General features: G+C 41.3%; 1 protein-coding gene and 1 pseudogene across 1 annotated transcript; both read right to left on the bottom strand.

Annotated features, from left to right (window-relative positions):
• Positions 10,550 to 11,855, bottom strand: LOC8056913 (annotated as a pseudogene).
• LOC110437036 (protein DETOXIFICATION 27-like) lies at positions 13,306 to 18,248 on the bottom strand. Its single transcript, XM_021465100.1, has 9 exons — positions 17,719 to 18,248; positions 15,431 to 15,972; positions 15,178 to 15,264; positions 14,999 to 15,055; positions 14,639 to 14,877; positions 14,261 to 14,379; positions 14,057 to 14,143; positions 13,813 to 13,930; positions 13,306 to 13,682 (listed from the first exon to the last, which is right to left on the bottom strand). The coding sequence occupies exons 1-8, from the start codon at positions 18,022 to 18,024 to the stop codon at positions 13,880 to 13,882; spliced, it is 1,488 nt and encodes a 495-aa protein (XP_021320775.1). The 5' UTR covers positions 18,025 to 18,248; the 3' UTR covers positions 13,306 to 13,682; positions 13,813 to 13,879.

Raw genomic sequence — 23,742 nt, 5'->3', positions numbered from 1 at the left:
GGAAACTTTGATTAAGGAGGCAGAACAAATATGATAACACCTCTAAGTGTGATAAATATATATATATAATTGTTTGTCTCAATAGCTTTTTTGTTTTTATGAGTGTAGTTAGTATTTACAACAAAAAACACAATACATTGATACAAAATGGCTTGATTTATGCCTTAATATGCTATAAATTGCAATATTTACAGGGGTGTTAAAATATCTACTATATTGGGGGACCATGGCTCCTGCTGCCCCTGGTTCTGCCACTAGTTGGTGGCACTCCGTGGAAGACAGACTATAGATGCAACGTGCGGTGAAAGACTAGGGTTTATGGCTTAGAATCAAAATTTAAGTTCATGATACCACGTAGAAGTCTTCTAGATTGGTTTAGTGTATATGGATGTATTGCTTGAGCCTCTAGACACATTACTTGGAGGGCAAGGATCTTACCCTTGAGATAAGCCAGGTATCCCTGGATTACACTAGTCCTAATATATCATATCTAGATATCCCTAGAGATGTCCAAATATACTACCTTTGTCCACAAAAGAATGCAATTATGGGATCCTTGTTAGTCAAGCTAGCTCAAGTTTGACCAAGTTTATAGCAGATAGTATTTATGGCTTTAAATAAATTTGTTATAAAAATATATTTTATAACTAATCTAAAGATACTAATTTTTTATTATGAATTCTAATAATTTTTTTATATAATTTAGTCAAAGTTTAAACTGTTTGACTTCTTAGAAAGCGAGAATTGCATTCTTGTATGGATGGAGGGAGTACTATATAAATTTATATTTGATATAGCATATGCATGCTATCTTCAACTTTGGATACTTTATCTCCAAAGATATTTTCATATATATTTCTCTAGATCTAGATTTTGCTTTAAATTATTGACGATGAAGAAATCATTTAGAGTGTGTACAGCTAGCGTCGTACAGGTACTTTCTAAGTAGAACCATATAACTTTTGTGATATTTTATCTATCTTCTAGAATCTATTCCTATCTTTTGGATTTTATTACTATCGTAAGGTTTCTATTATGTTGTCTCATGGTCAAAATTGAAAGATAGTTCCATTATCTAATATTGCTATATAATACAACTTTCATGAACAATATCAAACACCATAGAGCTGATTGTTTGTGAAAGATGGATGACACTCATATGGATGAACATGTTCATGTGTCTAGAAGAGGCGGTCTTCAAACTATCCCGTTCATAATCAGTAATATACCTTTCACTCTAATGGAATACATAATCCACAGTTATTACTACTTCATATTTTCCAACAATTTCATAGATAACAAGAACAGTATGTTGATATATATTATATTGTGTTTTTGTTCACTAACCTTTTTATTCCTAGCATACACCATCTAGTTGTTAATTTCTCATGTTGTTTTTGGAAATGTTGTTTAATAAGTGTTATTAATATAAATGGTACTTAATTTTTCATAAAATGGTATCAATATTATGGATTTGCATGTTTTCCTTATTTCAGTTAACGAAGGATGTGAACGGATCGTGAACTTAGCGGTTGGTGCAAATATTATTATATATTTGACCAAAGAGTATCATATGGGATCTGCAGAAAGTGCATTAGTTGTATTTGCCTACCAAGCAGCTACAAACTTCTTGCCTATCTTTGGGGCTATTGTGTCTGATGCACTATTGGGGCGCTTTCTCACAATTTCACTCACACTTTTTTCATGCATGATTGTAAGATATAGCTACTTACATATGTACATACCATTTTAACTAAAGTTAGTTTCATAACAAATGTTTTTTTTGTTCTGTGTTGGTTTCTAAACTAGGGAGCTATTCTTCTCTGGTTGACCATAGTAGTTCCAATATTGGTCGCAGAAGATTATGCAAATAAAGACCAGGATAATCAAAGTTGTCACTCACCGACAACACTACAACTTTTTGTCTTGCTAACTTCTCTAATGTTCTTGTCAATTGGTGCAAGTGGTGTTCGTCCTTGCAGCCTTCCTTTTGGTGTGGACCAGTTTACTCACTGGAGGGGTGCTCAAAAGGACCGTGCACTCAAAGTTCTATTCAGATGGTATTATTTATCAATGGGTGGCTCAGCAATTATTTCTATAACTCTTATTGTATACTTGCAAGACAAATTGGGCTGGAGGATTGGTTTTGCTATTTCTATAGCTATAGCGGCATTTGCTACATTTTTAAATATTGTTACATCACCCCTTTATATCAAGGTGAAACCACAGAAAAGCACATGGATCAGTTTAGTGCAAGTGATCTTCATCGCTATAAGGAATCGACACATCCAACTTCCTAAAGCAGGTGATAATGATCTACACTACCACAATATTAGAGGATTGACAATGGTTCCATCAAGCAAAATGAGGTATTAACCATTGATAATTTGATATTTGATATTGTAAAGCTATACTTATTATTCTTGAGTTAATCATTAATTCGAAACTTCAAATATTATAGGTTCCTTAATAGAGCATGTGTGTTGAGGGCACATGTAAATAGTTCTAACACCGAAGTGCTTAATGCCAATTCATGGAATGTATGCACTGTTGAGCAAGTTGAGGACACCAAGCGTGCACTAAGTGTTATCCCTATGTGGTCTGCTATGATTACTAGTTTGTTGATCCCAACGGCTTCGTTTAGGGTGTTACAGGCAGAAACAATGGATCGTCGTGTTGGTACCACAAAGTTTCAAATGCCAGCTGGTTCAATTGCAATATTTGAAGTCATTACTTTCACATTATGGTTAGGATGTTTTGACAAATTTATCGTACCACTTCTTCAAAAGATTACAAGAACAGAAAAAACACTTAGTCATAAGCAGAAAATGGGCATCGGCGTGCTTTTCTCCATTGCATGTGCTCTTTCGGCATCAGTAGTGGAAGCTATTCGGAGGAAGCAAGCAATAAGCCAGGGCCTGAAAAACAATATTGATGGAGTTGTAAATATGTCGGTGTTGTGGCTAGCCCCTCAATGTGTTTTTGCTGGTCTCATTGGTGCATTTGGATCCATTGGACAGATTGAATTCTACTATGCAGTGCTACCAAAGACTATGAGTAGCTTAGCGCTGGCTCTCCTTCCCCTAGCATCAGGTGTCGCAAACATTGCAAGTACAATGATTGTCAAGCTAGTCAAAGTGATTACATGTAGTGGTGGAAGAGTAGGATGGCTTCCTAATAACTTGAACCAAGGGCACTATGACTACTTCTATTTTGTGCTTGCAATGCTTGGCATTGTAGGTTTCATCTATTTTGTTGCTTGTTGCTATTGGTTTGAGGAACCATCACCAAACCAACTTGTTGAAACTAATGAAGATGAAGCAAATATGAGTTGAACATAGTTTTTTCTTTTTCTTTTACAATTGATCGCTCCAGGCATAGTTTTCATGTATAAGTGTAATATGGCTACTTATTGGACCTAATATTCTTTTGGTTCTTTATGAATCTCACATAATTATGTGATTGTATTATTTATTTTCAAGTTATTTCATTTCACTGTGTTACAGGTGTTGTTGGTATAAGTTTCTTATATAATGTTAAGGCTTTCGCTACAATGTAAAAAACAAGTCATTGGTTAACATAAGTAGTCTCAATGAACTCTTAACATGGCTTCTTTAGTCCATCATGTTGGAGTTTATGAAGACATTGCTACTACAACCTAAAGGTGTTAATAACACAAGAAGTTACTTGTTTCGATCTCTAAAAAACTGAAGTTGTAGCACCGAGCAACTATAGGGCCATTACTTTAGTCCATGTCATTGCAAGTCAATCCCTATATGCTTATCACGCAACTAATTGGCACCAACCAAAGTATCATCATCAATCAGCACTCTATATTACTATTACCAACCTCTAAATTAGTTCTCACAAGATATGCTAAAAAGTTAAGAAGATGAATTCTAAAATTTCTCACATAAAAGAGCTAGTTATCAATTTGGTATACTCTAATCGCAATTGATAATAGTCATTAGATCTATTATATTTTCTAAATAATTATCCACATATGTCATTATGGAAAACAACAGAAAGTAACTCCTAAATTTGTATGTTATTGTAAAACATAATCTAAAACTCCAAATTTGCATGTAATTACCCACATTTTATTACGGTAGATAGTTTAAGTAAACCATTGGATTTACATCTAAATTACCCCTCCAACATTTATTAGAAAAACTAAAATGTCCCCTTAAATCTACTAGTATGAAAATGTTAATAACTATAATCTATTCGTATATATGTTTCTTAATTATTCACTTGTATCAATACTAATATATTAAAAAGTGACTAAAGTAAACATAAATGTGTACCCACCTAGATTAAGTACACATGCATAAATGGGTGAAAATCCATGATTTTGTTTCACTAATCATGAAAAATATTCTCTAAACTCATATATGAATGATAATAGCATTTTATTATAAAATTATATTAATATCGTGACATGTAGCATATGTAAATTGTTATTTTAGATAAATCGACATTATATATGTTGGTAGAATAAATATGAGCATACTATTTTCTACTAATAAAGCAACAATACTACACATCTATAATTACTTGATAAAGAAAATTCAAGGCCTTTAGAAGTGTGTGAGGTTAGAGCATCTCCAACAACTCCTTAAAATTCACTTGGTATATCTTGAGTTATAGGAACTTGCTATTTTGTTTGGCAAGGAGAAAAATGAAGTGTCTCCAACAAATTGGTATTTTCACTTGGTAAAATTGAAAAAAAATAGGCCCACCTTTGTCCAAACCTGTACTGGGCCTTCCAATCACGTGAAATTGGCTTACCTGCACGTCGCGTGCGTGGCCGCCGCCGCCGGTCGACCGCGACCGTACTTCCCCGATCGAAGCCTGACGGAACGAAGTCGGCGTCGTTCAGCTAGTCCACCGAGGGAAGCCTCACGGAACGAAGCCGGCCAGCACTTCTGCGTGAAGGCGTCGGACAGCACCGGCGGGTCGTCGGCGGGGACGAAGGAGAGCCCGTGGCGTCTGTGCACACCGGCGGAGGTGGAGCAGGTGAAGCTGCTGCTGTGCGTGGTGCCCATCTTCGCGTGCACCATCGTGTTCAACACCATCCTGCCGCAGCTGCAGACCTTCTCCGTGCAGCAGGGCAGCGCCATGGACACTCGCCTCGCCGCCTCCGGCTTCCACATCCCGCCGGCGTCGCTGCAGGCGATCCCCTACATCATGCTCGTGGCGCTCGTCCCGGCGTACGAGGCCGCCTTCGTCCCCGCCATGCGCCGCCTCACGGGCGTCGCCACGGGGATCACCCCGCTCCAGCGCATCGGCGTCGGCCTCTTCGCCGTCACCTTCTCCATGGTCGCCGCCGCGCTCGTCGAGGCCCGCCAGCGCCGCCACGCCGCGGACGGCGGACGGCTCCTCTCCATCTTCTGGATCGCGCCGCGGACGGTGGGGATGGAGAAGTCGATCGACGACGGGGAGGGTTTGGCGCGCACCGGGGAAGATCGCTCGCGCGCGCGGGAGAGAAACGTCGAAGCCCGAAAACTGCGATACGGAGTGTATGCCGCGCGCGGAGATATACGCGTGCGGTGTCGATGTTTAGCAAGTTGGGAAATATACCAACTGAATTTAAGGAGTTGTTGGAGATGTGTTTTTGTATTTTTCTCAAAATAATAAGAATATCAAGTGGATTTGAGGAGTTGTTGGAGATGCTCTTATACCAAAGGTGGGTATGACCTTCTTGATCTTCAATATTCCTTTGGATTGAGTAGTGATTATAAGACTTAACTATTAATAGCTCTTAAGCTAGCATCGCTACCCTATCCTAGATCTTACTTCAACCTCTACCACGAATCTTGAGTAACATGGTGCCAACTTAAATGTTTTTTCCATCACGGTATTTAAGAGTGCAATCTATAATCTAATTAAAGTTCTTATTTTTGAGAAAATATAAAAAGAGTACTAATAAATATATCTGACGAAACAACCACCACTTGGGCACCATGTTCCTTTCTCGCTAGACCTAACTAAATAGTAAGGACCGCTTGGATCTTTATTGCTTGGTTGTTTTGTGACCAAACTTGACGCTTTATGGCTTGAGAAGGAGATGATGGGTTGTCGCAACTCGCATTTCATGAAGTCACGAGCGGGAGTGCTAAGCTCTCACTGTGAGGGTGCTAAGGAATTGTGGGGGAGAAGTAGGAGAGGATAGGGTTGGCTCTGTATTGAGTAGGGGCAGAGCCAGTATTTAGACATAGATGTTATTAGAGATTGATACAGAGAAAGAACATGGAACCAAAACACAAATAACGTCATTAACTAGCTAATTGAACTATTAAGTATTTATTTTTTAGCAACATTAAGTAGTTAATTAAGAGGACATATTATGGGGGCATAGAAACGTTAGGGGTGCTTACCTCTACCCCACCCTCCTCTTCCCTCCGCCATTAGTATTGGGCTAGTGATCATGGGGAGGTCTATGTCTTGTGGAATGAAATGCTTAGATATGGGCTTTACCTAAAATTAGCCTGCTAGCCATATAAACGGTCCCCGTCATGGGAATCCCTATGGGAAATAGGGACAAGTAATGCACACCATCTCCATCCACTACGGTAAGCAGTGGCTTTCCCTAGTGTCAAAAGCACTTGGCGAAGAGTGCCCGAGGTATCTTTTCACAGGAAAGGCGTCTTTCCCGAGAGGTGAAAATCGTGCACTCAGGGAAGGCTTTCCCAAGAGCCGTTCTAGCACTCAGGGAAGAGTTAACGCCGTTGGTGGGCAGCCGACGCCGTTTCCTTCTTTTTTAAAAAAAATTCTTTCCCAAGTGCAACACTCGGGGAAGACACCCTCTTTCCCGAGCGCTGCAGCCTAGACACTCGGAGAAGAAATCCTCTTCCCCAAGCGCCACAGCCCAAGCACTCGAAGAAGAAACTTTCTTTCCCGAGTGGCGCAGCCCATGCACTCGGGGAAGCCACTTTGAAAATTCTTTTTTTTGTTCTTTGCTTTTTCATATATATATATATATCACAAACCGCAAACCACATTTATATATATCACAAATAACCAAATTTGTACAAAATTCAGAATATATTACAAATCACACGTCCAAAAGTACATATTATTCCAAGTTCGCAAGTTCAATACATAAAAACAACTCCGAAGGCGGCTCACGACGACGGTCCAGTGTGCGATGCCGACGAGGGTTGGGACGCCCCAGCTTGCGATCCCAGCGACGGTCCAGGTGTGGATAGCATGTCGTGCGATGCCGATGACCCTTTGACATGGTCCAGATGGGGATGTCTCAGCTCAGAATCACTTACAGGCCACCAGAAGATCAAATTAGGCATATACGCATACTCAATTTGAAAAGAGATCAATAGAAGATGTTTTCTATTTTCCCGAGTGTAGCTCTTCACCGAATGTTGCACTCGGGGAAGAGGGCCTTTCCCGAGTGTCGCTCTTCCCTGAGAGCCAGCTAATCTACGACTCTCGGGAAAGCCTCTTTTCCCTGAGTGCAATTCTTCTCCGAGTGCAACACTTGGGGAAGATTGGCTTCCCCGAGTGCCCGTTTTTTGGCACTCGGAGAAGCCTGTGACATTCGGGAAATTTTGATTCTTCCGTAGTGATCCCGGCTAGACTCGACACGGGATAAAATTGCCCCATTTTTATCCCATGGGAGAAAAGGCTCTCTAACCCTGTCCCATTAATAATTGAATTCCCCATGGGAAATCAGGTCCCCATTATCATCTCTAGTCATGGTTTACTAATTACTACACATCTCAATTCTCACATTTCCATTAAATCTGATCCTTCCCATTAGATGACCGGTAAAACCAATGGGGCAATGGTGCACATTGTTTTCATTTTTAATTAGTGTGCTAGTTTTTATTCCCCGTCAACTAACATGGTTGCTTTTATAATTTTTTATATATGATAATTAAATTATTTGCACGTTTTCTTTATTTAATCATATATTTTGATTTCTAATCCAACGAGAAATTTACTTGTTTTATTTTTAATTCAAGTTTACCTACTTATTAGCTGTGCTTGACATGGAATATTTATTTACCTATGCTTCCCAATTCGTATAGTATTCAATCTTTTTAATTTTGAATTTAGGTGACTATTAATAGTTGACTTTTCAGTTAAATCTAGACCATTAAATGATCATTAAAATAAATATTGTGTTTCTTTCTTTTTTTATATTATTGTGGTAACTAGGTAGCGTGTCTGTGCATTGCTATGAGATAGTTAATATTTTGTACTAAAAGTACATAGATTTCACGATAAGATAATAATATATAAAAATTAAATACTAACGTTAAAGTGATAGTAATATAAAAACAAAGTTTATGAAATTAACATAGTCACGGAGACCGCGGCGTCACATGCTCACAAACTCTACTATATAAGTCTTTCTGTGATGTGGATAAAATAATGTTTTAAATCAACAGGAAAAAATCTACGGTATCCATTTTTCGTGCGCTAATAATCCACCTTTTGAAAAAAGGGATTCACGCTTTATTTAGCTACAAACACCAAACGGAAGAGACTGAGCAATCACTTAATTTTAAAACACAGTAACGGAAATGTTGCGAGTTCCTTTGAAAATTTATCCTCTCCATGTATTATTTGCCAACCCAGATAACATAGTAGAAGAGCATCTATATTAGGAACCCATACATCTCATTCTAAAAAGTTTGAGAAGCTTGCACTTTATTTATGCTGAATTTGGTTGGTGTGCAGCATGATGGCCAGCCCCCATAGTTGTATGTATCTAGAGACTAGCAGTACATTACTTGGATGCAACTGTCTTGGTATATCTATGTACTCGGATTATTTCATCACAATAACATGCATATCCTCAAGTAATTAATTCTCATCCCTCAGGCCCCCATAGAAATAATTCTAAGTTTCTCCCAGTAGCAAAAGTTAGTGCCTCCTAGTGTTCTTCTCGATGGAATTTATCACCCTCAAGCAAAACATATGTCCAATGTTCTTCTCCATAAGGCAAGCATCTCCACTTAAGTTAGCCAACCCAAATCAACTAAAGTTAGTCAGCCTAATATTAAACTTCACAATGTAGAGCGTTGCAAAGATGGGCATAGTGACATGCCAGAAAGAGGCAAAGAGATGAAGGATAATGTACCACAGAAACAATAAGACGTTTTTAGAACATTGCTATTTCACAAATCTATGTTTTTTTCATTGTCCTGTCTAACAAGGTAAAAATGATGAGATCAGCGGCGACAATTGCCAACCTATGATCCCGATTCTAAAATTCAAAATTACGTGATATGTGACTAAAATTCCTTTTTTTTCTTTTCACAAAAGCAAAACTTTGCCAAGACAAAAACCACTTACATGTTCAATATTTGAATATTCTATATAGCTCTTACAAAGGAAACTACCTGTTGCAGGTTGGAACATGTGGCATCTGTTTATAATCTGGTGTTACTACAATCAGTTGCATATCTAGAACTGCATCTGCATGAACCTTGGTCTGATGGTTAATTGGGTAAAGCAAGAAAGAAAATTCGAGACGCTTCACAATTGAGGACGCATTCACAATTGAGGCTGGAGAGGAGATAAATCACAAGCAAAAGTATATCTAAGCAGAGGACTGACGAACTAGAGTATCAATTTCAGAAAATAGGTGCTCAAACATGATGCCTAGGAATAGCCAAGGACTTATACATTTGCATCACGAATCCTTTCTTTTTTATTTATTTCTACCTCCATGTTTATATATTATTTCTCTCTTGTATATTTGCATCAGGAATTCTTTCTTGTTATTTATTTTATTTCGTACCCTTCCACCTTAGAAATTGTCGTAGGAACGCATGACGGGATGGAGCGATACACCAAAAGATAGTCTTACTTTTTAGTTGTAGGAGATTTGCTGGTATGTTAAACAGCAAAAAGGGGCTCACCAATCATCACTGGAACCAACCAGGAGCGGTCGTATACAGAGCTCCAGCATTCCTCCAACTCTCCAGAATCTTCTGGTTGTATGGAGCCTTTGCAGGACCACCATTTACACGGTTCCTATGCAAAATGATAAGTGGCAACTTCTTTGACTTAGTCACTCTCTGTATAGCATTTACAACAGAGTTAACCTACAAGGAGAGAGCGATCCAACTTGGTATTTTTAGCTGTTTCCTGTCATTGTGTCAAAGAAGTATTGGATCATAACTTTACTGCTTGGCTGAACAAAGCCTACTACCTGTGAAAAACTGAAAGCTTTACTATTGTAAAGGTCTACATTAGCAACGTCTATTAACTGTATAACAGCATCGAATGGTCCATGGCAACATAGCCAGTTCTGCAGAGATGAGGGAGGTCTTGGGTTCAGAAAGACAAGTTTATATATTGGTAAAAAGAGTAGGGCCTTGTTTAGTTCCGAAAAGATTTTGGATTTTGACACTGTAGTATTTTTGTTTGTTTGTGGCAAATATTGTCCAATCATAAACTAACTATGCTCAAAATATTCGTCTCGTAAATTACAGAGAAACCCCGTGCAATTAGTTTTTATTTTCTTCTATATTTAGTGCTTCATGCATGTGCCACAAGATTTGATGTGGCGGGGAATCTTGAAAATTTTTGAATTTCGGGGTGAACTAAACAAGGCCTAGTACTATATGGATGGGGCTGAAAGAAGATGGTGATGGATTGGAGACAGAACCTAGAACCCGAGGAAATCTTCCTTGACCTCACGCTTGATGGCAAGTTCGGTGAGCAAATTTGCAAAGTTGTCAGTCTATGATGGATCAATGTCTATGCAGACAAGCTTCTCCCCACAGCGTTGGCATGTCCCATCCTTGTCCATGTCGGTCCAGCCAACGCTCCATGCCCCCTTGCTTGCCAAGCCATCCCTGGCCATGCCAGCCACCGCCGCCCTTGATGATGCCCTCCTTGACCTTGCTAGGATCCCACTTGTCCACCCCCACCTGGGATGTTGCGTCTGACCAGAACCAGGCCTCGACGACCTGGGCGGTCGTGCCGCAGACCTGCCTGATGAGGGCGCGCGTCCTGTGCAGGAGCCTGTAAACCTCATCGGCCTTGCCCTTGTCCGCATTGACGCGGAGCAACACAGCGAGCTCGGGCTCCTCGAGCACGACGCCAGAGGCGTCCATGTGGGCCTCGACCTGCTTGGCGCCGTCGGCATCTTTGGCATTGCAGTAGGTGAAGAGGCCAGGCCGTAGGAGCAGAGGCGCGACGGGGTGTCCGCAGCGGCCTTGTGGTGGACGACGGAGAAGGCCATGGTGGGGTCACGAGTGTGGCGGTGGCAAGGCGCACGATGCTAGTGAGGGTGGCCTCGTTGGGTTGGACGCCATCGGCCTCCATCCTTGCGAAGATGTCGAAGCCGCGCTGGGCGGCGGAGCTATCGGTGTCAGTGTCGATATATAGCGGCGGCGTTGGAGCAGAGGTAGAGCAGACAGTTGTAGTGGTGGAGGGAGAGCGGGACGGGGGTGTCCTCGGAGAGGGCGTCGTCGTAGAGGCGGAGCATGGTGGTGAGGTCGGCGTTGCAGGAGCACATGTCGACCTGGTGGTGGAGGAGGCCCTAAGGGGATTCGCAGGCACGGCGGCGGCGGGCGGCGGGCGGCCTTGCCTTCGCCATTGCTAGGGAAGGATTATGGGGAGGAGATGAATCGCACTATCGCGCTATGAAAGGAAAGATCACAAGGAAGGAGCGTCAGGTGCTTGATTGATGACGCGGAGGGGTCACATGCATAGGCAGACGGACGAACCAAAATGAATGTTGCACCAAAAAATGTTTATTTAGTTGTAGGAGATTGAGCGATCTTGGTAAAGTGGAACTTTCTTTTAAAATTATTTCTTCCTTCTATATTGGGCTGCCATAATAGGTTTCCAACACAATACCTATAGCCTCCAACAGAGTACCCATACAGAAGACCCATTTTGGGTATCAGGAGAGGCATAACCCAAATTTGGGTATCCTCTCTCCTCGAGACCCATTTGCAGAGAGTGTTGTCTTTTAGGTCTTGTTGTTGGAGAAGACTAAAAATAGTTATGAAACCTTTTACCTGTAGCGCACCCAAAGGACAAATGGGTCTTGTATTTTGGGTGACCATTGTTGGAGATAGTTTAAGGAACCATTTCACAATATTTATGCCCACGTGAAAAGTGTAAGGACAAGATGATGAATGACATATTATTTATGATATTTTACTGATATGACAGCATATTTATTGAAGAAAGAGGTAGAAAAAATAAGACTCCGAATCTTATTTAGACTCTAAATCCACATTGTTTAAGGTAATAAATAACTTTAAACTCTATGGTAGAGTCTGCATTGTGAGTGCCCTAACCCCGGGCTCCGTTGTGCTCTCACTCTGGCTCTAAATGTACTACAACGTGCTGTTGAGCATTGTAGAGTGCTGTAGCAGCTGAAGAAACGGCTCTAGAAAAAATGTGGAGAGGAGTTGAGAAGCCATCGAAGCTGCATATGTGTGGCTTCTCCTGGCTCCGCTAAGCCGGGATGAGGCCCTCCAAACGGGTGTAATTAATTAAGGCGTTGTTTGATTCCTATTTGATTATAGTAATCAAAATTATGAATGGGTTTATAATAATCTGGATAATGAATTTTAATAATCTAGACAATTTAGATCCTAGATTATAGTGGGTGGACTATTGTTGGTTAGAGTACTGTGATGACGAATGATACCTTTGCATGCGGTGAAGGGGATAAGGTGGAGGTCTTTTTAGCATCCATAATCTCCCATTAATAAATCCCAGGTGTATTACAAGATAATATTATTATAATTTGGTACTTTGATTATAATAATCTGTATCTCTCATGTTTGGAGCACCGTTATATTTCAGGCGATTATTGTGATCCATGGTCCAAAACATGTCCTAATAAGCTAGATCATGGTGATTAGCGGGAGACAACAAGCATCCCAATGAGCATATCCCAGCGCAATATCTTTCTTAAGCTTCCACATTCTGCTGGTTTTATATATGTAAGATCATGTTCGGTCCAGCAGCAGCTTCTATGAAGGAGTCAAAGAAGTTGTACCAAATACTTCTGAAGGAAGAGCCACTTTCTGGTGAAAGCCGGAGCCATTTTTGGGTGAAAAGCTGCTTTGCATGGAATCATACTATGTATCATCGCTGCATGTGAGTTATTCTAACTTGTATAATCACATGTCATAAATCCAGGCCATAATGGTTATGAATTCGGGTCATATATATATACGGCATATAAAGTGTACGAGGGCAATTGAGTCATACATGGGATACAGAGGGGTGTTGCTAGGGCAGTTTAAAAAGTAAGAGAAAGCGGGGCCAAAAAAGTGCAGTTTGGGAAGTAAAAACGAGTTGGAGGAAATACTTCGCTCTTTAATATTAGATACAAATACATGCTCGGTAGATTGACACCTATGTCATTTGTTTTAATAATAATATTAGCAAAAAATAATAGGAGGAGGAGAAGGAAGAAGAAGAAGAAGAAGAAGAATTCGAATGACCTGTCCTGAGATTAGCTCAATAATGACACAATATTTTGACTCTGAAACAGTATTGCAAAAATTATCCTTGCGACAATGCTGCGAAAGGATCACAATTATATATAGTTACGTAATCCCTAGGACAGCACGCAATTCCGCTATATATCGGAGGTTCCGTACACTATCTTCAGAAACCTGGGGTCGTCAGCCGCCAAATGTAGTTGAAGGCCGGAACATGCATGGCTGTATCTGCACACATACATATATGCCACATTGTTTCTTTATTAGTCTTGCTGCGCTTTGACTCCTTTTTTTTACATATAAGTAACTTCTAAGCATGCAAGAGAGCTATGCATATTTTAATTTTACCAGAAGTTACCTTAGCGCTTCAGGGTTCCCTGTGCCTGTCTAACAACAAAGTGCAGCAGTATATTGTTGGAGTAGGTTTATTTCAAGTCGTCGGCCCATTTCTGCATTCTCATACTGGCTAACCTCGCCTGCAAATAGAGAAGCATCACAACCAACAAACAAATCGATGCGGTCAGTACACGGGGAAGATCGAAACTCAAACATATATATGCAGAAACACTAGAAGCAAAGAAGATGAGAGTGCAGTGCGCCACCTCTTCATCCCAGTCACATTTGACAGTGAGGTAGGCGAGTATGATCGTTTGAACGGCGGTCCCTCCAATCATGCCGGACCAGATTCCCTGAAAATCAGCTGTCAAGATCAGCCCAAACTCCAAAATATGCACAAAAGTTGATCATCAGGACTACTGATTTGCGCATGCTGTTTATAGCATCATTACATAGTACATACTACATACCCCTACTCCAAACTGCAGCGGCCAACCGAGTATGATACCCAAGGGAACTCCGATGAGGTAGTAGGTGCCGACGTTCACGTAGGCGACCAATGCTTGCCATCCTGAACCAACGGCCACCCCTGCATGCAGAAGCAACAGATCCACCATGAGAGAATCACAAGGAATAAGCAAGCAGGCGATGCTCAGCTCAGCTCACAGGTTCAGCGGCCACTAGTAGAGAACAGGCCTTTGGTCACTTGCCCAAAATGAACAATAATCTCAGCCCAATCAACGTCCAGGACAAAAACATTTTTACTCCCGGTTGTTGAGACCAACCGGGACTAAAATCCTCTGCCCAACGACTATGGTGTCAGAGATGGGCAGAAGGGACGGGCTTGCCTGAGAGGACGGGCTGCACGCTGTTGAGGAGGATGGTGAAGGCGAGCAGCACGGACAGGTGGTGCACGGCGTCGAGCACGACCGCGCTGGACGTGAAGAGCAGCGCGATCTTGTCGTCGAAGTAGAGGATGAGGCACCAGAAGACGAGGCCGATCACCACGGACGTCGTGATGGACACCACGATGGCGAACCGCGCACCTTTGCCGCTCCCTGCGCCCAGCTCGTTTGCGACTCGCACCCTGCCATGCCATGCCATGCCACAAATCGATGGAGATGATGGTTTATTTCATTCTAGTGTACTGACTGATGTTTCCGTTCTTTATTTAAAAAAAAAACAGAGATGCCGATCTACGTACGTACCCTGTTGCTGCTAAGAAGCCGAACGGGATCATCATCTCCCATCCGTTGATCGTCTGGCTGCATTTGGATCAGGAACCAATAATGTCAGATATATATGCATGGAAACTGATTTGGATGTGAATGGCATAGTAGTACGTTCTGCTGCGTGTGAATGGCATAGCACCATGCATTTAATTTACCAGATGGAGAGTGCATCCACAGCGATTTCAGCGTTCTTCAGGTATCCTGTCAGCAGCACCAACAGTCGGTAGTACCAGTTCTCCAAGCTGCATGCAGGTCATCAAGCGTTTACGTTAATAATGGCATGTCGACTTTGAAACCACATCAGAATCATATGTCTCGTCTAGCTCACTACTAGTAGAGTGTAGGCTAGAGAAACTATATATAAGCTATGATCGAAACAATGGACGACGACGGACGGCACGCACGAACCAGAGCATGACTCCGGACGCCGAGGAGAGCTTGATGAACTCCCAGAAGTCGGCGAACGCCTCCATGGTGAAGCCCTTCCACGACAGCGGGCACCCGCCTCCGACGACGTAGACGTACTGTCCCAGGACGACGAGCCACCACGCCATGTCGGCGGACGCGACGGCGCCGACGATCCCGTAGCCCAGGACCTGCACGAGCACGTAGGTGACGACGACGTGGATGGCGAGCGCGACGGCGGCCGTGATGGCGGTGACCCAGTTCTTGAGCTGGCTCTGCAGGAAGCGCGTGAGCGGGAGCAGCATCGCCATGGCGAAGTGCTGTGGGAGCAGCCACACGCTCATCTGCCCCGCCAGCCGCGACAGCTCCGGGGTCTGCCCGATCAGCAGCAGCAGGTCCTCCATGAAGATGTACGTCGGCGTCAGCGCCGCCGCGAAGATGAGCAGCACGATCCACGACCGCTGCAGGTACACGCCCAGCATGTGGTGCTTCTTCGCGCCAAACGCCTGCCCGCACAGCGTCTCCAGCGCGCTCGCCATGCCCAGCTACACGTACGTGTACAGCATCAGCATCAAGTGAAACTACTACGAGTATAGCTAGTATTACCGAGATAATTAATTAAGCATTGGTTTTTCATTTTTACTGTGCTCGCAGCATGCATGATTAGATAGTAACTGCGAGTAGCCAAATGTTGTACAACAACTACTACACATGTCGTGAGCCATGACGAAATGGGTGAATAATTGAAGACGGTGACATTTTATTTGTATTGGCTTCTCTGCGAGCTGATGAGCAAGTAGCCTGTGGCACCTTCTTACATTTGTGCTTGTGCCATGGGCCCGGTAGCAGACAGCTAAACGAGAGGCCACAAGTAATAATAACAACGAGATAGGCAAATATGGTACGACAAAAAGCTGCAGCTGGCGACAAAACGATGGACCGAGAGCGTCATTAGACCAGTCAGCAGTAGCCATGCATCCAACTAGAACACGGTTCTCCGGACTAGCATACAGTATAGTTGATTGCATGGCTCATCTGATTGACTAGTATATATTTGGCATGATCTGGAGCACTGCATCCGGATTGGATTCGGTTCCTGGACAGAAGCTCACAAACAGATGCATTTTTATCACTTGGCTGTCTATCGTCGACAGCAACTATCCACATAAAAAGGGAACACCATGCACCAAAGATCCAATCTATCAGCAGCCCACATGGACCTTTTTTTGTGAAAAATAATGAGTGAAAGGTACTGGGAGACGACAACGAGAGATTAACTGGTGATACTGATTAGACAGCGACACTCAGCAAGCTATCAATAATCTTGGTGTTTCTTCATTCAGTTTTTAATTAACAGCGACAGGAAGCCAAATGAATATCGCATCATCCCAAACATCATCATAAATCTGCAGAGCTCAACTGATCAACTACCGCATGGTCCATGGATCCGACACGACTCAATCATATGATTGTTATAAGTGTATATAATACTTGATCCGTTCCAAAACATAATCAATTTAGCTTAAGTTAAACTTGTCAAATTTTGATCGAGTTTATTAAAAAAAATGTATTAACATCTACACTATGAAATGAATGCAATATCAAATATATTTTATGATGAATCTAATAAATCTAGTTTGATTTTTTTTATAAAGGAAGGGTTTAATTAATTCGCAATCACTATCGAGTTGATACAATCCTAGCTAGTGGACCACCTAGCTAGTGTTATGTTGTCCATGTTTATTGTGTTTTCTATAAACTGTGTCATAAATAAAGAAAATTGACTTAGAATAAAGATGGAGCGACATAAATTTGAAATGGAAGTAGGATATCTGACCAGATCCGAGGTAAATTAAACTAACATTGTAGATCACATATATATAGCTTGAAAAGAATATTCAGAGCTGTTTCTGCAACCTGCGAACCAAATGCATCCAGTTGGTTGACCATATCGTTCTCTTTTGTTTAGCATAAATAAACATTTCTCGGTGGCATTATTGCATTTGGATCTACCTACTACTCGCCGCCATGTGCTATCGTCCGAAACAAGTTCTCTCGGCGGCAGACGATGGCAGGGCTTGTTAATGTTAACTGGTTATTAAGCAGTTCACAGAGACAGCAGGGTAGGGGTAACAGTTTGCTTGACGTGATCTGCCTTCCTCCAGCATAGTCCAGCTCCGGATCGAAACATTAGCATAGGGCAGCACGTACGAATGCGTGCACCGCACCGCGTTGTGTGTGCGCATATTATTAGGAGGCAGTACTAGTGGGTGGTGACGACGCGCGCTTACCAGGAAGCCGAAGTTGAAGCCGGCGACGACGGTGGCGGCGATGGAGAAGGCGGCGAGCTCGAGGTCGCCGAGGTGGCCGATGAAGGCCTGCGAGACGACGTTCACCCCGTAGAGCGCGATCCGCTGGAAGATGGCCGGGCCGACGATGTGCCAGAGCTTCTTCGACTCCACCCACCACTCCACCGCCGCCCGCCCCGCCGCCTTGGTGGTGGCCGCGCCGCCGCCCACTTCGTCGTCGACGAAATCGCCGAGCGGGAGCGGCTGCTGCAGCAGCGGCGCCGCCCTCGCCTGGTCCTCCTCCTCCATCGGCGAGATGGCACGGCGACACACACGCGCGCTAGCTACCTTAAGCTAGCTTCCTTCTTCCTATCTACTAGCTAGGACGCGTGCGGCTGGACGGTAGGCTAGCTCTGGTCGCGGAGGATTGCGGTGGTGTGGGAACTGCGATTTGCCTCGGCTTTGTATATAGAGAGATGGCCAGACGGCGGACGCGCACGTTCCTATACCTATACGTGACAAATAATATGTCATGGCGGTGTGTTGCTGATGCTGCCGTATATATAATAAAGGGTGTGGTGCACGTTGCACGGCAGTGTGGCCGAGATGAAGTGGTGCTGGGCCACGAAAATAAACCTGATTTTTTACAGAACTATGCATGACCACGTCACGGAAATAATGAAATTTTGGTGACATAGACGCACTGTACGCGTATGTTCCTTGATCAATCCAATAATATTTGTTTACGAGTACCTTTTTATATATAAATAAACTCTTATGGAAATTAAGATGGTTTGACTTCTCGGTGGCCCGTTTCAATACACTGTTTCCAAAACAAATCCGCTGACAGAGCATCAATGAAACGAATAATGAAACAACCTCCACAATGCATGAGTTTCACCTTGACGTTTCCTAGATTGGGCAAAGTATTTAATTACTGCAAAATGATTGGATCACATGCATGATGGTGAAACGATTTAGCTCTCAGTGGGGATTTCATTCCGTTTCACCGCGTGGGAAACAACGCCCGCGGAGTTTCACCATGGTGAAACTACTTCCTTCTCTCTTCTCTTTGATTCATGCAAAAAGTGCAGTTTTGCTGACATGATGCTCTAATAAATGTGCATGACATCCTGGTGAAACCTCCACTGAGACTGGTCTTAACAGTAGTCCAGATCAATTGCTGATAATTTTTTTCTTCAATCCATGTTTATTTAATATTTAATAATAACCACTCAATTTTTTTTTGTCATATCAGACCTTCGGTGCAGTAATATTTATCATGTTAGACGGCCTTTCCCACATAAAAAACTTTGTCGCGTTACGGAGAGTGATGTGATAAGAATAAATTTCAAAAAAATCATAACTCTTTGACATGATATTGGATGAAGATAAAATCTATAGGAAAATTATAGCACACAATAAGATCTACAACTTTACAGTTTTGAGTTTTTTATTTGAGGAGGTTAAAATAAAAAATAATTATATAAAATTTCAAAACCATAATAATCGCGTACTAGTGCTGGCCGCATTAGAAAAATAATTTTTTATATGTTGTCTCACGAAGATACTTTTTACATCAAAATTGTAGCTCTAAGCGATATCTACAATTTCATAGTTTTGAGTTTTTATATTTAAAGTCATTAAGATGCATGAAGAAATAATATGAAATTGCAACATTATAATAATCGCTAGTACACGCCATCGCATTAGAAAATTTGTATGATGTCAAATGAAGATATATTTTATATCAAAGTTGTAGTTCTTAATGAGATTTACAAGTTTCATTTAAAAAGTACTTGTATGTGACATCGAATAAGAAATATATGTTTTTTCTAAAAAGATAAGCTTTGAAAGATGATTAGTATGCTCTTAAATTTTGTATTATTTCTTTGGTATGTTACCTATCTCAAATGAAAGACCTCAAAAATAAAAAGTTAATGATCTTATAGTTAGCTACAACTTTAATGTAAAAAATATCTTCATTTGATACCAGACATTAAAAAGTATAATTTTAGTAAAGCGATAAAACCTAATACATGATTATTTCATACTATTGAAATTTTATATTATTTTTTCTATATCTTAATGGTCTTAAATGTAAAAACTCAAAAATATAAAATTGTAGATGTCCTTTAGAGTTACATCTTTGATGTAAAAGTATCTGTATTTGATAACATATAAAAAACAATTTTTTTCCTAATGTGACCAGCACTAGTACGTGTAACACCCAAAATTTTGATTTCAATTAATAGGAATTAATTTGATTTATTCAAGTATTTTTATGGGCATTTGAATCTAGCAAACAAATAATTTTATGAAAATTAAAACTCATCATAAGTTCAGAAACGTGATTTTGCATTCATGCTGGAGCATAGTTATTTTTGTACTGTTTGTTCTGGTTATATTTTAATTGTATTGCTTTCAAAACTCTATTTGGAAAAGGCTTTGGGAAATTAAAAAAAAAAAGAAATACACATCCCTCACCTCGGCCTGGGCCAATAGCCGAAGCCCAGCAGTTCCCCCCACCCTTGCGCGCGGCCCAACCGGCCCAGCTCCCTGCGCGCAGACTTCCCCCTCCTCCCCCCTCTCTCAGTCACTGACGGCCGGGCCCCCGTACTCCTTTCGCTGACGCGTGGGGCCGCGAGACCAGCGCCTTCTCCTTCCTCAGCGCAACCGAACCAGATTCTTCCCCCGGCTGATTCAATCCCGAGATTTTCTTGCCTTTTTCGCGAAACAAAACCCCTATAAAGCTCCCAAATCCACCCCGTAGGTTTCCTTTCGCACTTAAGCCGTTCAACCCGAGCTCTAGCTTCGTTTTCCACGAGAACTAGATCTCGCCGAGAGTTCTCTCCGCCGCGGCGAGTGCCCGGCTGTTTCTGCTCCTTCTCGAGCCGAATCGACCCCCTAGGTGAGATCGCCACACTCTCCTCTACCCGCCCATGGTCTCGGTTTATGTTTTGGTGCTCGGAAACGAGAAGTGGACGACGCCGGCGAGCTTCACGGCGGCGCCTATGGCGCACCGCCGCGCCGGTGAGCAGGAGCCGGCCGGCCCGCCGTTGCCTTCCCAGGGGCGATTCGTGGCCGTCCGATCGAAGATCAAGGGCTCAGAAAGAAAGTTACCCTTTCGGCCGCGTTTTTGCTTAAGAGTCCCTGTAAAAATTGAAGTAGTGACCCGCGGTCCTTAGCGTATTCTGCAGAATACGTTTTCTCGACTTGAGACACGTATTTTCGTCGGATAAAAAGAGAAATACGTTTTCTGAAAATTACAGCTTTGCCACTGGGTTTAATTTGCTCATAGAATATTCATTTTAACTCCGTTTTTATCCATTCAAATTCCGTTAGATTCATATTTATGATCTCTACATGTTAGAAGTATTAGTTTACTGTTTTGAAACATTTTAATTCTGCAGAAGCATTTAAATAATTATTTCTCTATAAGAAATCTTAGAAAATTCATATCTTTCTCGTTTTAATTCCGATTTTCGTGAACTTTACGTTTGTATGATCGTAGCGCTGCGTAGAATATTTTCATAAACTTTTATCTTTGTTTTACCACTGTTTGGTGTAATGTTCTAATTATATCTTGTTTGCTTGGTGTATGATTGTCTCCATCAGATTGCGTGTTGTTGATTGATGTTTGGGAATAGACGGTGAGCCGTACGTTGGTGATCAAGACCAAGCATTTGAAGACCAGCATGCTCAGGAGAGCTTTGATCAAGGCAAGTATAACTTGGGATCATCCTTGTTACCTATTCACTTATAACTACACATATATATCATATGCATGCTGTCACCTTGATGACCTTAGCAAAATCATAGATGATTGTTATCCTGAATTCCTTGTTACCTACTTGGATATGCATTTGGGTAGTTTTTGCTAGTGCTTGATTATTAATCCATGATCTTGTAACATGAATATTTGAATATACAATAAACAATAAAATAAGCTTTCTACCAACTTGAATATAAAGGGTGGAAAGAACTCTGGCTTTTGCTAGATTGATCTTGACCCTCCACAAGGACTTATCCCTTGGCAAAAGCTGGGACAACTCGTACAACCATGAGGGCTATATGGCTCTGGCTTTAGCTCAGTATGAAGACCTTTTCTAGCTTGTTAGCGGTTATCCGAAAGGGCGCTAGAGGGGCTGAACCGACACGGGTATAGTGCGAGCCCCTGTCCCTATGTGTATAGGCTGCGCGTCATTGTGCCATTCGGAAGGGGGGTATCTATATCTGCTCGTGAAGGAAACCTTGCGGCCCTAACTTGTTAGACGAACTTTTGAAAGGCTTCATAGTGATCCCTGGCGACCTCCCTAGGAAGGGGGTTAAGAGACTAGCTACCTCGGGCGAAAGGGTAAATCATGACTCATGGGTAAAGATGTACAACCTCTGCAGAGTGTTAAATCTAGTATACTAGCCGTGCCCACGGATACGGGCGGCCCGAAAAACTGACGGAATAGATGGACACTGATGAACATGATTAATGATAATAAATAATGGTTTATTATGTTGTTTATTTGTGTTATTCTTAATTCTTGTATACATCGATCATGTGGTTATGAGATTATTTATGCTACCTTGATATTTGCTATCCAATGATTAAACATGTTATCCAATATTAAAAGCTAAATGCAGTCAAACCAGTGTCAGCTATTTGAGCCTCATGAACTCCTGGTTATACTTGTTGAGTACAATATGTGCTCACTCTTGCAATTTTCCAACACCTCAGGATATGATAATGAAGATGACTGGAATGAGGACTACCGTTATGAGTACTAGGCTTGGAGTCAACCAGTCAACAGTGTCCCTGTGTGGAGCTTTCGTCGAGAGCGTTGTTTACTTTATGCTATCATTTTTGTGTAAGACTATGTGATTTATTATGTTTCGCTATGTAATAAACACTGCAATGGTACAATTGAGATTTGTCTACTTATGTGTGCGACTATTCCTGGGGCACATATGAGTCTTTTATGCATCCTATTTTGTTCTTAAAATATGGGTATGACAGTACGCGATTATTATTGTCTTGAAATTTTATATTATTTTTTGAGAATTTTAACATGCTCAAATAAAAAACTCAAAAGTACAAAGTTGTAGATTTCACCGAGAGTTATAATTTTTATATAGATTTTTCCTCATTCAACATATAGTATCAAAAAGATATGACTTTTTGAAACTTAAGTCTTGCCATGCCATCGTGACAACATTTTCTACGTTGGAAAACACCGTCTAACATGGTAGATGTTGTCGTGGCTATACATGTGGCGCGACAATGTTATTTGGTTATGTGAGCCCCGCTGATGTGAAAATCATTTTTGGAGCAGTTATTTTTAAAAATATTGAATAAAAATGTTAAAAATAAAAAATCCATTGCTAAGATTGAGTGAGGAAGTCTCTTCCTAAGTCTCTTTCTTTGGCTTTGAGTTAAAAAATTCTTACAAATCTATACCAAAATATAATTTCTAGCTCGGATTACGGTGTTAAAACCAAGAGCCGATTAGGTTTAGGAAATTGATCACCTAGTCGATTCTCATGTGTATGGAGTTATGGACCTCCCCAAGCCGTAATTCTCTTGTCTAAAACTTTACATTAATTAAGCGTTTCATATTATGTAATTTTGATTATTTTGATGACAGCCATGAATGGATGCAAGTGGATGCCAATGGTGTTCTTTTTGGGTCACCGAACTAATTACAGTCAAATGTCATCGTAGTTCATTTTTCCACCTTCCTCAAACTATGAAAATACCATTCTAGTTTAGGTCTTCTTTAATTCGCGAAATTTTTTGAATTTAGCTACTCTAGTATTTTCATTTGTATTTGATAATTATTGTCCAATCATAGACTACCTAGACTTAAAAGATTCATCTCATAAATTATAGGTAAACTATATAATTAGTTATTTTTTTATATATATTTAATATTCCATGCATGTGTCTAAAAATTCAATGTAACAAATGTTCTATGTATGCATCTAAAAATTCGATGTGACAGATAATCTTGAAATTTTTAGGAAGCCTTTTGA

The sequence above is a fragment of the Sorghum bicolor genome, chromosome 7, assembly GCF_000003195.3.
Source record: "Sorghum bicolor cultivar BTx623 chromosome 7, Sorghum_bicolor_NCBIv3, whole genome shotgun sequence".
NCBI classification, from domain to species: Eukaryota; Viridiplantae; Streptophyta; class Magnoliopsida; order Poales; family Poaceae; genus Sorghum; species Sorghum bicolor.
This window is presented reverse-complemented; position numbering and strand designations above follow the sequence as displayed.

What these genes read in the sequence shown, in the direction of transcription:
- LOC110437036 (XM_021465100.1), bottom strand. Translation starts at nt 18,024, where the DNA reads ATGGAGGAGGAGGACCAGGCGAGGGCGGCGCCGCTGCTGCAGCAGCCG. An exon ending in GTGGATGCACTCTCCATCTG is followed by an intron (nt 15,056 to 15,177) that starts GTAAATTAAATG and finishes ATCCAAATGCAG; the next exon opens with CCAGACGATCAACGGATGGG. An exon ending in CGCTGCAGTTTGGAGTAGGG is followed by an intron (nt 14,144 to 14,260) that starts GTATGTAGTATG and finishes GCTGATTTTCAG; the next exon opens with GGAATCTGGTCCGGCATGAT.